At 38.5% G+C, this 16,467-nt stretch overlaps 1 protein-coding gene across 1 annotated transcript in view; it reads left to right on the top strand.

The window, feature by feature from the left end:
* LOC115237730 overlaps positions 1-11,416 on the top strand; it is a 13,965-nt gene extending 2,549 nt beyond the window's left edge. Inside the window, exons 2-8 of the mRNA XM_029810967.1 lie at positions 1,920-1,952; positions 2,555-2,620; positions 3,979-4,223; positions 4,334-4,601; positions 4,837-5,221; positions 5,329-5,532; positions 8,106-11,416. Coding sequence (XP_029666827.1) covers positions 1,920-1,952; positions 2,555-2,620; positions 3,979-4,223; positions 4,334-4,601; positions 4,837-5,221; positions 5,329-5,532; positions 8,106-9,958 — 3,054 coding nt within the window. The 3' untranslated portion in view covers positions 9,959-11,416. The remainder of the gene's footprint in view (positions 1-1,919; positions 1,953-2,554; positions 2,621-3,978; positions 4,224-4,333; positions 4,602-4,836; positions 5,222-5,328; positions 5,533-8,105) is intronic.
* Positions 11,417-16,467: the final 5,051 nt, after the last annotated feature.

Here is a 16,467-nt window from a genome sequence, read left to right as displayed (position 1 = left end):
GGGCGCGAAAAACTACCCTGTTTTTTGGGAAATTTTTTTTTTTTTTTTTTTTTTTTTCTTTGTTATTCCACGCGAGATTTGCAATAGACACACGGGAACATCGGGCCGGCCCCCCTCCCTCCCCTTCCTCGTATATTTTTCCGGCAGTTGCGATAGATCGATCGAGATACCTCGAACGATAGATCTCTCCGCCAGCGTCTTCTGCGGATAATTTAAGCGCGTGCGCGCGCGCGCGTACACGATCACACGCGAGCAATTTGGGATTATTTATATGAGGCGAAGAGCGAGTCTGTGTCGAAAGTTTCATTTATGGCTAACCATATTTGTTCCTTTTCTATCTGAGGCGTCACCGTGCGCCCTCTTTCTCTCTCCCTTCGTCTCTCTATCCGTCCGTTTCTTTCTTTCTCGCTTTACGCGCGTACGTTACGCGCGTCGTTTACTCGTCGAAAGCAGTTTCGAGTCGAGAAATTCGTCGGACGTCACAAGTTAATGGTTAATTGCCGGACCTCGTCGCCGAAAACTTGTTGATTGTTCCGCTTGTCTTACAAAAGCGATGTCGAAAGTTGCACGTCTCTCTAGCGTCGTTTGCACGCCTCCATTTTTGTAAATATATCGATATTAAAGACAAAAATCACTTTTTTTATACTGTAACAGCCTGCATTTAGAGACAGAGGTCCGAGAAAATAATTTCGCTTAAAAAAAAATATTTTATACGTATATTATAAATATATAAATGTATCGTTGCAATGTCGTCGACGTTTCAATACAGATTTCCGAAAATTGATTCTCATGACAATCAAATGCTTATTAAATGCGACGGCGCCTCAAAGTTTGCGCATTCAATTAAACGGTCACCTCAAACTCGCGAGCGACGTTCTCGACGGACAATCGATACTTCCTGAATTATGCGACATACTTTTCACCGTGTTCCACGAGGCCGAAAAGAATTTTCTCCGCGATACATGATGAATCATGTGTGGCACATTAAAATCAGCAATGACAATCGAGAATACAATATATCGATATTATAAGACGACGATCAGACATGAGTTCTTTTTCTCAGCTTTCCGTCTTACGATTTTCTTTATTTTTGCTGATTGCGAACGGATAAAATTATTGTACGGATTATAACGGGAGGAGACAATAATTGTGTCGTAGTTTCGTAATAGTTGAACGCGATTTATGTAACCAAAGTTCGCTTATTTTGTTGGAGGGGGACAGGTGCAGTCGATACTTGCGCCGAGAAGCTTCCCAGAGTCGTCGAGTCACGCTTGATTGACTTTTACTGCGAAAATGTTGACGAGATCATTCTCTTTTACTTTTACACGCGTGCCGAGTACACCCCGATTCAGCTTTCATTAAAGCTTTCATTCGAGAGTTGGAAACGAAATAAGTCTTGTCAAGTTACTTACAAAATTGTTTATCGATAATTACATCGAGATAAAAAGATCGTACTCAGTTTTTTTATGCACGAGGGAACGAAGTAATTTTAATTTCATAATCTTAATTTCATTTCTGGCTCTTCGAAAAATTACTTTCGAATGATAATCGTCATATTGCGATTTAATATCAAATTAATTAACTACGAATATGTAATATCGTGTGTACGTTAATTTTAAATATTTTAATTTCGTAACGACTGATTTCTGAGACAGGAAAGAAAATTAAATATAAATTGCGGGATAAATTGCCAGGATATTAGAGCGAAATTCGAATTTGCATCTTTATTAATTAATGAAGGTATTAATGGGGTTGAGAGCGTAATAGCATAATATGGCACATCATGCTCCAGTTGATCATGTACGTTGGCGGTTTTCGCAGAAACGCTTGATTATTTATCCCCCTATAAGATTCTGTAAAATGTACTACCTTTTTTTTTTCGCATCGATATTAATGACGACTTTTTCGTTAATTTTCAGACATACAAGAACAGACTGGAAACTGAGCCGAATGTAAGTATGTACGCGGTATTTTTTTGAATAATTTCCGTGTTCTAAGTTCGTATTTCAATACAATTTATTACGAATTTATTACGATATACGTAAGATTCAGATAATAGACAATAACAGCGAGATTTCGCAGGAGTTGCGTGGTGTGTGTGTGTACATTTGAAATTCTGTAAGTCACATCGCGTAACAAACTTCGGCCAAACGTTTCATCTCGTTTCACCTTCGTTTCGCCACAACTAGCGAAGAACACGCATATATCAAAGAAAACTTTTCTATTTAGATTGTCACGCGTTTAAAACTAAACAAGATACAATCACATATAATATACCCAGCAATTTTTCTATAAAATAATTTTTAACATATTACATAAGATGTTAGTTTCTTTTATTAGTAATTTTTAAATCAAAGTATATTTAATCTTCGTTCGCCATTGTCAATAATGTCATCAGATGCGCGCGCGCATAAATGTAACAATAATATTGCGTAATTTAATTATTCCACAAAAAGATCTCAATGCACACAAGTTGACCTACTTTTAACGGTTATATAGTTTTTCTTCGAGTCTATTCAAACTTGATATAACCACATGATGCACTCTGTTATAGAACCCAGACATTCTCGGTCAGATGAAAAGGATTCAGGTGTACATTTCTTCTTTGGGGAGATCCCAGGTAAGCGGACAATTGATTTTCTTCCATGTCGCATGCACGTAGAATATTGCGATGTACGTTTATGTATCATCTTTTGTTCAAATTCTCATTAGGAGACCTTTCAATTCCACAAACAATCTTTTGACGAATCGGTTGTGCAACTTTGAACATACATATAAATATATGTGTGTGCATGTATGCGATGATGGCTTGAAAATTTTTTACAACGGTAAAAATTAAAGAGGATTACACAGTTTTAAGACTGACAATGAGCGAATAATTTTTGTTACATTAGCTACAAAATATGAGAGAAAAAATATAATTCTATATAAGTTACATTATCAGTCAACATTATTATTGATCCAAAATGTCTACTACAAAGTGAAAACTTTAAAGTGTCTTGCTTAACTCTTGTAAAATATGTACAAATCTTATTGCTACAAATATGATATCATTCGCGTGGCAAAATTGGTATTATGCTAAGTTACGAAATCTCTAATAAAAAAGGAAAAAAATGTGAAATAAATCTTAACAGTAGTTATAAAATATTTAATTTGAGTACCTTTACGTATATCGTTCACGATTCTTTTGTACATATAGTTGTACTTCTGCTCGTCCTTTTTTAATGTGTTCAGTGTGACACTCTTTTTTTTCTTCGACGGTGCTGATAACAAGCAAGATAAATAGTTACGACGCAATGAACGAGCACAGATAGATAATACGTACAGGCTACGAGAATGAGAAGGCGTGATGCGATCGCGGGTGAGCGGATGAGAGAGAAGAGGGAGGAGGCGACAATTCAGAAAGAAGAAGCGAGAGCAACTTAGAGCGAAAGAAAAGCCGAGAGGCAGAGAGACGAAGGAGTTTAAAATCAATAAAATGCCCCGCGAAAACGTTTTCGGCTCTTTACAAAATCTCGGCGTCTTCCTCATCGTTTACATCTCTTCTCAACTTTCTCCTCTCGTAGCTTCTCTCATTCATTCGTGCCTAAGCGATTTTTTCCAACGATTATCTGTTCCTTACTTACTTTAAAAGTAGCGGAAACTTTCTAACTTTCGAGCATGGGGTAAACGCGTATTTTGTTTCGTAACTCCAACGCGTAATTGTGTGTTGGTGTTGTATTTTATCGCATTATATCGTATTATATTCAAATATACATATTTCTTGTTATATATACATTTGTATTTATATTAAGTCGTATGAGTTTATTGGAACATTTGTATATGTGAGTGTTATGCTTTTGTAAAATACATTGAAATTAATACGTTTAGTTTCTGCTGCTTCTAAAAAAGCTATTACTAAAGATTTTTTCTTTTTTTTTTATAATTACCGATAACTCTGTGCTATATATATATATATATCTTGTTGTTAATATACAGAGGCAAGTCGTGCAGCGGCTGCGCACAGAGGTAGAAGCGTTCACGACAGACAACGCAAACGGATCGAAAGTTTCCATAGCGGCTCTCTTGGGCCTGAATAACAATCATATTACGAACAACAACGAGACGAAGCATGAAACGGCCGCCAATGGTTTTGAGACAAAGCCTTCAAAGGAGAACTATGAAGAAATTGTCAGGAATGGTGATGTTCATCATTCACCGGCGCAAGATAACGATTGCGCAAAGTAAGCTTATTAAAAAATTAATTAATGAATTAAAAATAACAAAAGTGTTTACTGTTGAAATGTGTTGAATAAAGATTTTGGAATTTTTTCAATTGGACGTTTCTTTACAGATTACCTAGTCCTAGCTCAGTGGAAACTATCTCCGGCGAAGACGACGTTGTTGCGGTCTCGATGGACGAAAATTCTGATGAGAAGCAAGAGGAAGAAAAGCAAAAAGAACACAAAACCGAATCAATGGAAAAAGAAGACTTTCTCGATTGCCTCGGGCTTATTACTCAGGCAAGGTGTACAGAACTTCAGAACAGAAGAGTGGAAAGGAAGCGTCGTAGCACAGCAAACCCGCATTTTATATATCCTACGTATAACCAACAACCATCTGTAAGCATATTAATATTTTTGTTACTTTTGTTATATATATATATTTAAGTACTTGTTTTGATACACATAGAATAGGATATGATTCTAGTGCAAACAATGCAAAATTGTATGAAAGCATTCTACACTTTAAAAAAATATAAATTATAAAAATGATTGTGGAAATAAATTTCTCATGTACTATTTGATATTGTTAGAGATATATAATAATTGATATTTTGGCGTATTTATTTTTTAGAAGCGGAGGAGATTGTATTCGTACTTTCAGTCGGAAAATGCGCCTCATACTCGGCAGACGACTGCTCGTATGAACGGCCCATCGCCACCACCTAATAAAACTCAGCCAGCCAAATCTACCTCGCCACCAGCACAAACGGTAACGAAGTCGCTGATCCCAGTACAAAAGTCCACTACCAGGCCAAATATCCTTAGAAACGCGGACAGTAAAGTCTTTGTGAACAAAAACAAGATAGAGGACAATCAAATACGATCGTCCGTACCTAGTGCCAAATTCGTTCAGCCGATAAGCAATAAGACTGTTCATATTCCTGGATTACCATCTAGCTTGACCATCGAAAGAATTGGGAATGAACCTGTTGTGTGTATCTGTTGTAGAAATCCAGGTGAGTAAAATATTTATATTTTAGATACATTATTATTTTTTTTAACAACTTTATCACAAATATAGTGATTGCATATAAGTAAGTAACGATTTCGTTATTTTCTGTAGATTCATTAACGGTATGCAAAAATTGCTCAAGTAACTATCACGTCTCGTGTCATACTCGATCACTGGTTCCATCCAGGATTTGTCCAAGATGTGTATTAGCAATGGATGAGGAAGAAGGTGTTGGAAAGGATGACGACGCGGAGATTAAAAGGGAAGCGGAAGCAGAAAACAAGCTTCCGCACTATAAAAAGAATGAAAAACTCGGTAAAACATTTTCGACTTCACGAAAGAGGAAATCCTCTTTTAAGAAAAGCGCTAAGCGTGTGATTGACAAAAAAGTTCTTGTTTCAACAATAACAGTTATACAGTCGCGGTAGGCTTATCTCAGTTGCGGCAGCAACTCGACCGGGAATCATTGATATTTTTTAATCGTGAAGAAAATCGGCATTTTTTGCTGCCTTCTCAATTGATGGATTGTAAAAGTAATGACAAGGTGCAAAGCAATGCGAAAACTTGTTCGAGATAAAATCACGAAGGACCGGCGCAAGCACAATATTTGAAATAAGCACAGGAATTTGTATAACATGAGTCCATAACTTCTAGATTTAACATACAACGAGGTATCGCAGCGTTGTCGCAGACTTAATTGAGCGTAAGCACACACACACTGAATAAACGAGAGAGGCAGCCTGCCGGAAGAAGTGCTCGCGTCTGAGACCGGCTTCTCAAATACGGCCGAAGAATTTGCAATTAAGAAGAACTTTTTGGTCGATCGTCCACGATAGGGCACAAAAAATACAACGTGTATTTTGAACGCAAAATATCTTGCAGAGGAGAAAGAGAGAGAAAGATATGAGCTGCGCGAGCGAAACTCGGATCTGAGATTGCAGGTTTACGAGTTGGAAAAACGTTCACAACTACTCGGCCAGTCACTTCAGGTTCGTCCTGTGGCCTGCATAGAGACAAATTACAAAGTTCACTTTCATTTGGAATGCTCTTGAGTTATATGAATTATAAATTGCAAACAGTTTTCGTCCTTTTGTTTTTTCATCCAGAGGAACCTGCAAGATCTCTGCGTTTTTATCGTTATCTTTTTTACTTTTCTATTTATGCGATGCTTTATAGGGACAGGTCGATTCTATTATCTAAGATCGTGATTATGATTTCTTACAAATATAGATTTATATGTGTAATAACTTTTTTGTACATCAAAGTGTGCATTTTTAGAGCGCACTAATTTTATCAAGAATCGATCAGTCTTTGATATTTTTATTCATTAATTTTTGTAGTATATGTATGAAAGAGTTAGCTTTGTTTCTCCTTAGTCGTTGATCTCCTTCGTTATATTAATGATTTATAAATATGATTTATTTATTTATTATACAGGTGAGAATATAGAGTGCATGAAATATTTTTTAAATATACAATTTATATTTCTTTATTGACGTTATTAAGAACAGACAACAATTTTGATATAATTAATATATTTGATATTTATTGCTTATCATCATTTTTTTTTGTCTAAATATCTCTAGAAAACAAATTTTTTATTAGATATCAGATGTATATTTGGAACATCATTGAAAAAAGTGTTTCCATCATTTTAACATTGGCTATTGTAGATGAAGAAAAGAAATATCGCTATTCTCAATTCCACTGCCGATGAGTGATAATGTATCATTAGTAATGATAGTAGTATACCAATCACAATATTTGTGTGATATTCTATCTAGTGAGAATATAGTGTCATTTTGTATATATTCATTATATTTATATACCAAAGAGATAACTTCTTTGCAATGATATTGGCTGATATTATGATACAACAGTAATATATTGTAACAAAACGTTATTTTACCTTAGAAATATATATTATTTTTTTGTAGAATTTCTTTAGTTTTATCGCATCATGTTAATTAACAATTTTTACAAATTATTATAAATCGACGACTAAGAAAAATGCATGGCATTCAAAATTTATGTTAATTAAATCTTTTTGTATGGAGTGAAAGTTTTTAGCAAGCCATTATAGTTGCTTTTTATATAATAAATGTATTAGAATAGTATATAAGTATTATAGTATATAAGTATTCTTATACAAAGAAACATATGAAAGTGGTTCCCTTCACTTTTATAGGTTTTTAGATATGCTATTCTATATAGAATAGCTTAAAATAAAAAACAAAATTTTTTTAAATGCTTAATCGCGCATTTAGGATTTGAAACAATCCTTCAAAGCTAAATTGGTGTAATTGACTTTGAATAAATATCGTCGAAAGTGTATGATGTATGAAATATGTTTTGGATATAAGTTTTATCATATACTTAATATACATTTCAAAACCATGTATATAGATTTTTTCCAAATATTTTTCAAAATGCTTTTACGCTTTGCGTTATTGTTCTCGACTTTCAAAATTTTTATAAGAATAGGAATATAAAAAGATATTTAATTCTACATATTTATAATACAATATTATTGATTTTACTAAATTGCATATATTCCTATGTTTATCCATGTACTTATACCACATGTTACTGACCAATTTTGTCGGAATTTTACATACAAAGTAACACATATTCAAAACCAGAGGCAGACACTTGATGTTTCTTTGTTAGGCTGCGTTCGGAAACATCACCTATGCACACAAGCGTCGTTCTATCTTTGTCATTTATTAAAGTTGGACAAAGATAGAACGACGCTCGTGTGCACACGGGTGATATTTCCGAACGTACCGTTAATAGCGATAGAGTTAAAAACTTACGCTACATATATGTTCGAATTGGAAACATTTCACTATAAAAATATTTAACATAAACTTTCTTTTTTTTAATAGCTGCAACAACGCATGCGTCAGGAGCTATTGGGAAAGCAAGAGAAAACGCAGAAGTCTATAAAACGGCTGGTGGACTTCATAAAGTTGATGCAGCTCAAAAAAAGCGCATCCTCTCCACTGCCTTCGGCGTCAACCACTTGCCTGCCTCAACCTTCCTCATCCCAATCACCTCAAACAATACCTCTACTTCAAACGTCGAGCAATCAGAAGGCAGTAAATTCATCGATATCGAACAACGACAAAACATCGCATCTCATAACCCTTACATCGACCAGCATTCACGATCGAACATCACCTACATCCAAGCAGAGGAGCAGGTGCCACACCCCTACCAGCTGTCCGGCACCACTATCCAGCCAGAAAAACACCAATCATATCTTATCATCAAGAAAATCACCGAATCGGCTGGAAGGTCCGATCAGCCTCTTAGCGGTGAAACCGAAGACCAAAACCGCTCCGCAGTTTTCAACTATCAATTGCCGACCAGTGGCAGCACTACCCTTCAGACCGGCTTCCACCCCCTCCCCAACTCCTTGTTCTACGATCGTAACATCCGCAAGAAACAGAACAGTCGCGCAGCTTCCCTCCACTGTGTCACCGTACCAAAATTGTCAAATTCTCTTAACTCCGTCTCGAACGACTATCAATTGGACCGAGCAACCCTCAACGGCAGAAAGCCCTGGGCCAAACTTTCAGGCGGCAAACTCTGTATCAATCAGTCAACCAGATCAGTCGCAGAAACCTTATTGCCTTTCTATGGCGACAGCGAGAACAGCGGCAACGAACCAGAGTCAGTCGGACCAGCGGAGGAAGCAGCAGCAACGAATCTCGACGGTCGTAGCAAGCACGGGTCAAGAGTCGGCACTTTCATCCACTCATTGTTCCCAGGCCATAATAAGTCCTATACTATCACCGGTCGTTCACGCGAGTTACGAGGCTTCGGCCCAAACGATCGAGACTGTCCGCTCCTGCGACAACAGCTCTGCCGTGCGGAGCACGAGTTGGAATCGCGCGAACAGTCAGACAGCAAGCCAGCAACAGTCCAGCTCCAGCGGCGCGCCCTCACGAGGTTCTTTGAGCACGTGAAATTGGAAGAAGCGCATATACCAGCGCCACTTGGAACAAAGCTAGCACACAAGGACGAGGTTGGTGACGACGAAATTATCCGGGAAGACGCACCCGTCCAACGATACGATGACGATGATGCCGTTGCTGAAACTCCACTGTTGACATCGTGCGACGAGTTGGACGAGGATCGCTTAGTTGTCCGCTTTCCTTGGGTAGAGCGCGATACGGTCTCGGAAAATTCTCATGACGACAATGTCGCAGACAGGTTGCCTGTCCGTTCTATTTCGGACATAACTTTGATAAAGCCCTCTGACGATCTCCCCGACCAAGTTGAGCTTACTTGCGTTAATGCGCAATCGTCATGCACGATGGCTTTTCGACAATCGATTGAAAATGATCATCCGGCGGCGAGCGTCCTTTCAATTAACACCTATCACGCAAGGCAACAGCAAGATAACGAGACGACGGCGGCGGCGATGCGTATCGCACAAAGCAATCTTTCGGATCTTCATAATGAAGTCTCAGTTCCTGATGATAAGGCTGATACCGAGAGACAAGACTTACCCAGTGGTAGGCGATCGAGAAGCAGAAGTGGCAGCAGTAGCAGTAGCAGCAGTGGCCATAGCGACACTCCAGAACAAGCGATGAACGCGAACAATTTCTCGGACGATTTCGAAATTCTGGCCATTGGTATCGTCTCTCCGCAGGAAAAGAGGGAAGAGTTGCGACAACATGAGTCGGCGACAGCGAACGAAACCGATCGCAATGACACCGCCACTGGCTAGACATAATTAGGCTAATTACGTTGACATTAACGTTGTTGATCGTGTGCTCATCGTGTTACTACTTCGTGCACACGGTGTCTCGACACGTTTGTAACTTCTCTGAATCATAGCAATTGTGTCAGTATACGATCGCGTTGTACTCTAGAGATATTTTACAGCGATATAGTTTAGCGACATCCTGGAAGTTTCTATACGAAGCATCAGCATGATCGCGTACCGTATCTCTCACTATATCGTGGCCTACGAGACGTAGGGTAAAAGACATTATTACTACATTATTACTATTGATACAATTAATCTTTTTGCCTTTCCATAGATCTTTTTAGAACTTGCTCGAAATGGTTTTACATGATTGAAATATTAGATCACTCGAGATGAAATACTTTTTCATAAAAGTATTTGTTTTTATTTCTTTCACGGAATGCGATATAGAAATTAATTACATTGCTCTGATGATTATATTATTAATTGAAAAAAATATGATATTTTTGTGACATAATGAAGAGTGACTTTGCGACAAGAAATAATTTATTTCATGTACAACCGATGGACATATTATCTTTATATTTTTGTGATCTTGCGACTAGAGAAACGAACACATATCCGAGATGTCGCGCAATTACGTCTAGAGAGAAGACATGGGAGGAAGCCTAACTATATTACGTAAATCAAGTCACATTACCATACTGCCTTAATAGTGATGTAAAAGTGGTACTTTTTAAAAACCGATAATCGAAGAGTTATACGTACCCCAATAAAAAAAAAAAAAATACGTATTGCAACACAATCGATGATCGGTGATCGGAAAATGAGCGATCACAGTGAAACAATACAATTAATCAAATCCTCGTTACCATAACCGAAAGCATAGATATTAAGGGCGTCTGTAAGTTTCATAAAGCGACGCGATAGAACCGATCGTCCTATTTCTTACAAAAGTCGTATCCTTGCCACGAAGACAATTACGAAGAGAGAAAGAGAGAGAGAGAGAGAGAAAGAATGTATGTATGTATGTGTATCTATGAGCGATTATTATGTTTTGTCGAAACAAACTCAAAATTCGACGATATTTAAATGTTACGTTGATTTCAATTTGTTTATAATCGTTTTCAATCCGGATAGAGAGTAAAGCTGTGATTTTTTGCAGCGTTTTACCTGCAAGGGGGACCGAAAGGTGATCGTTTGAAAGATGCAATTACTTTGTCACGAAACGTATCGATGACATCATTATTATTATTGCCTGCAGTTAAGTTATACAAGTCAATTCATTTATTTATTTCACGTTAATGTTAATTTTCGCCGGGCATCATCGCTAGCTTGCCCAATACATTTACACTCTCTTATAATTAATGTATAAAATTAAGGAAAAAATTGTTATGCAATGTAGGCAACGAGATATTGAGATCGAAATTCGTATTTTTTATGGAATAAAACCACTAAAAAAAAACAAAAAAAAAACCAGCCATACTGATCTAAGTATATTCCACTTTGCCGAATTACCTCTTTTTTTCGCGCGATATATAATTGAAAAAATTTCGTTACGAAAATTTCCGGGAACGAACGAGCGCTTATCGTATAACGTTTCGTCCAATCGCCGAATAGATTCTCGTTGAAAAATGGCTGAACTGCGGCGACGCGCGAGGGAAACGCGGGTGGAGTTACCGACTTGGACAAACAATCGGCTAATGACATGTAAATATGGCGAAGCTAATCAAGCGGCTGTGCCAACAGGGCACGAGAAGAGACCCTGTGCCCCATTCGTTTCTGCGCGCGCGCGCGCGCGCGGGAGAAAGGGAGAGAAGAGAGAGAGAGAGAGAGTATTCGATACTCTCTCGATGTATTTGCGCGCCCGACCTGCGCACATGCATCGCGCTCTAGCAACGCGCGCGTACATATTTAATGGTTGCACGTTAATTGCGCTCTGTTTGCCCATTCCCCATTCTACGCTCCATCTACACGTCCACCTACATTCTCTTCACCCTTTCCGTACCGCAATTCTCCTTTGTTAGCGTGCGCCGCGCGCGCGGTTCGATTTTAATCAATTCATCTCGAGCACCTAGTTAGTTTACGCTCGAAATCCCACGGAAACCTACTTTTGCGTATTCGATATATATGCAACAAATTTCGAGTCTTTTGACAAGAGCGCGAATTACACAAGTTTGCGGGTAAACAGTTATTTTTTGACGGTGCGATGCGAACGGGAGCAAATTCGTGATAATTCATAAACCTTTTCGCTTTTCGCCCGTCTGTCAAACTTTTAGCCTATGGCGCAATCCTTCTATATTAATCTTGAATCACACAAGCACTCTGTTTTCATTTTGTCAGAACTGCCTAAGGTAATAATTAATTCTCTTTTGTTATTCGAAGCATTTTATAAAGATTTTACAATAATATAATCAATCTATCATGAACATTTACTATGTATGTACGTTTACAATATAATTACTATCCATTTGGACATAGAAAAACACAAAGGTTAACGCGTAATTGTTTGAGGGTTTTTAATTATCTTTATATTATTCAATAAAAGAAGTGAATAAGGAAAGTGCATTTTTGTGTCAATAAAGAGAAAGAGAAAGAGGTCTTGTTCTTCTTAAATATACTTTTTACTTTTTTTTCTCTTTTTCTTTCTGAAGCATGAGCGCGGACTTGCTTTATGAAATGAGCTCTTAATTAGGAAATTCTTTCTAGTATATTTTCTATTTTTCCTTTTCTTTTCTACTGAAAAAAGAGGAACCAATTCATAGAGCTGTTCTTGCGCTTTATGTATTCTTGCTGTAAATACAATTAATACAATTGCATGCATAAATATATTACGACATTTTCCAGGACAATTTCGGAACTCATAGAAAAAAGGTGCAAACTTCAGGCAAGTTTAATTCTCGCAGTTCGCAGCTCGCTGGATCAAGGAGTGAACCTGGAGTTCCTTCGGTGAGTTTATTTCATTATATCGTAAATAAAAAACACTTTCTTCGTGTTTAATCATACTAAAGAACTTTATTTAAAATTATTAGAGCGTTGTGTCTTTAATACATAAGAAAAACAGTCATGATTTTTGTAAAATTGTCGTATCGAAATAGCATCGAGATTCGAATTCGATAGCAGATTATAACGATCTCAGATCTCAGGACTCCGTGCCGAAAATATCAAATAATTCATTTACCGAAGACAATAAGCCGCAAAATTGACTCGGTTTTCCACGTCCTTGCGGTACATAAGGATTCAATTTGGAAGGTCAGCCTTTTCGCGATCCTGAATGTTGACATCGAGTGGGTACCGAATCTTTTTCGGAGATTGTGTGTGCTCGTTACACGCCTCGCTGGAATCTCGACGTTAATTGTCCGTTAAGCGGGTCGAAGCGCGCATCGTTGTCCTGCAGGAGCCCGCATGCGGAGGTTGATGAGTATTCCCGGATCGAGAGACAAACGAACGCCGTACAGGATAAGGGGGATGGGGGAAGGGACTCGAAAGAAATTTTAATCAAGCCGCTCTCCGCGCGCGCGTGTAGGTGAACGGATGAGTGCGTTCATCGCGTGTGGGCATGTATGTATGTATATACGTGCGTGCGTGCGTGCGTGCGAGCACACAACGCGCGCGCGCCTCCAGTTCCGTGGTAAATTACACATACGGGTTCCATTACTGGACCTCGTTACTTTGGAATCGAAAGCCTCGGCGTCTCTCCCGGCCACCGCGATGCTTCCCTGGCTACGAGCAATCGATATCCTTCCAATAGCGGGGACTATCAAGCATCGTTTAGTGACGCTCGCCGTTTTTCAGCTAAGAACGCGAGTGAAAGAGTTTCGCGAAGAGAAATTTTTGCAAATTCTGCGCGAAAACTGATAAAAAATTCTTGCTTATTAATCATACATGTATGTTTCCTTTTGATAAATTTAAATTGGGATTATTTATTGCGTTTAATAGCACGGTGCGAAATAACGTTCACTCGCAGAAAAGTTCCTCGAGGAAAGAAAAGCATACGAGGCGTAACGGGAGAAAACGAAGGGGGAGACAGCTCCCTACATCCTTTACAATCCTTTAACGATGACACATTACTTCCGAGCCTTCCCAATGGTCGCAATTCCGGCTACGTTACTGTCACTTAGCGAGCCGAGTCGCGAATCTGTCTCGAAGGATACCGGCACGTAATCTCTTCTCGAGATTTACCCTGAAAGACAAAGTCTCGTACGGTATATGCCTTGATATTTATCTGCATTTTTTAATATTTGATTAATTTATCTTGAACGTAGTATGACTTCATTATCGTGAAAATGGAAAAAGAGGAGACTTAAATCAATATATAGTCTATTTATTTATTTCACAGAATATTTTTCTATTATGATATAATAAAGTGAGTTACGCGCGTGCACAAAATAATTATCTTTTCGAAAGAAACTATATCTCGCAACATTTTCATTCTTTTGTATCGCATCGGTTTCATTTTGAAATGACAGAAACTGGGAAACTATATGTATAAACTATATATACATTTCTTGATAAGTTCAAAGTTGGATTTTCTTCTTTTATACCTTTTTTATGTCCTATCTTATTAATTTAATCTTATTACATTAAAAATATAAAATGTACTCTTGTTAAATTAAAGTGTTTGTTAAGTAAAATCCATTAAAAATTAAATTAAAATAAATTAAAGAGAGTTAGATGACGAAAATTAATTTGCGGAGGACCTTCTCAATGACTTACAAAAAAACTTTTAAGATTCAACATTTTGAGACAGAGCCATGAAACTTTCTTCTCTAAGTTTTTAAATTCTCAACACAATTCCAAAGTTTGTACATATAGTTTTTTAGCGTCCTGTATAAGGCGAGAGTTCTACGAAAATAGTGCTCGCATACTTTGCACGCGGCCATTGCAAATTGCGAGCGATAGCCGAGGTGAGAGCATACCTGCGACGTCTCGAAGCCATTCGCGAAGTTTTTCTGGGGATAACCGTGCAACTGTGGGGACAGTGCGGGGAGGATAAGAGCGACGAGAAGATAAGAGTGTGGGTGAAGATACAGTCCTTAGTGGTGTTGCCGTCGTCCTCCTCGTCGTCGTTGTCGCCGCGGCCGCCCTTCTCTCTTTCTCCATCGTTTTCTCGTCGGTGCAGGCAAGTGCGACCGATGAGACGTCCGGAGGACCGGCGAACGGTTAGTTAAGGAACACGAGAAAGCACTTCTGGATCACTCTCGGCGCTCGCGTCCCTCCTCCGCGACCACCCTCTCGAATACGGAGATACGATCGACTCTCCCCATAGATATCATCTCGTGCATATAATACGTCAATTTCACACCCTCGTCGACGCGCCGCCGTGACACATGTGGCAAAAGATCTCTATTGCTCTTATTATTCCTTAACTTTGAGCAGATCGTTCGCGGTTTTCGGAGCGTTTCCGCTCTGACCGAAAGTTACCTCTTCTTTCTGGAACGACGGAATCGAAAGACATCACGTCCGATAAATAATCATACTTCTACTTTTATCTTCAATGAACATATTTTCGAAAAGCTTCTGGAACATATCTCATCCATTACTTTGGACAGCGAATCAATATTACTTAAAATTATCTTAGATATCGCGTCATTTAAAATTCTACGACGCAATTTTCGAAATTCTATATTTTCTCATAGCTCTATATCTATATACTGTGGCTATTATGAGTACCGTCGAGTTATACGGAGAAATAAATCGCGAAGATTGATTCCCCGAAGAAGGATTTTCTAAGAGATTCGACATAGAAGAGATCCTCCTCCGTCTCATCTTTTCTCGTTCTGCCACGGAGTATTTTTTAACGGCGCGCGCCTTTTTCGCACGAAACCGAACTCAGAAGCGATGCATCATAATCAGGCGGTCAACTTACTTAGTCCGGAGTGCTGCGCGCTTAAGTTAATTAGCTAATTACTAATTTTAATCGGATGACGTATGCGCATCTCGGGGGATACAAGCAAACCCTCTTAGCTGGGGATAGCTCACCTCCCCCTAACTCCTCGTATACTCTCGCACAAATGCACACATACACACGATCTCTCTCTCTCTCTCCCTCCTTCTCCTTTCGACTTCAGACTATCCCCTGTCGTATACGTCCGACAGGGCAATTCCACGGTCTAAGTAATTTAACTAAAACTTCTCGGACATTTTTTCACCATTTTCGACCGTTGGGGCTTTCTCTCTTTCTTTCTCTCTCTTTTTCTATCCTTTATTTTCGACCGAGTACGAGCGTTCGTTTGCAAACGCGTAATTTCTCAGGCTTTGTTGACCGGACGTACAAGAGCGTTTTATTCAGTAACGAGCGCTCTCGCGCGTATAAAAGGCAACGGATGTAAAAGTAAGAACGGTCGCGTTTCGTGGAAAATCGTAGTAATTATATCACGCTTAAACGACGAAAGAACGGAACTCCCGAAATAAGACGTCTTAAAATAAGACGAAAATTGGAGCATGTCGTATTTTTGTTTGGATAATCACGGGTATTATTAGTTAAGCGTCAAAGTTGCAATTCGAAAATAATGTTTCAATTTATT

Source organism: Formica exsecta, unplaced genomic scaffold (genome assembly GCF_003651465.1).
Source record: "Formica exsecta isolate Colony F162 unplaced genomic scaffold, ASM365146v1 scaffold308, whole genome shotgun sequence".
NCBI classification, from domain to species: Eukaryota; Metazoa; Arthropoda; class Insecta; order Hymenoptera; family Formicidae; genus Formica; species Formica exsecta.
This window is presented reverse-complemented; position numbering and strand designations above follow the sequence as displayed.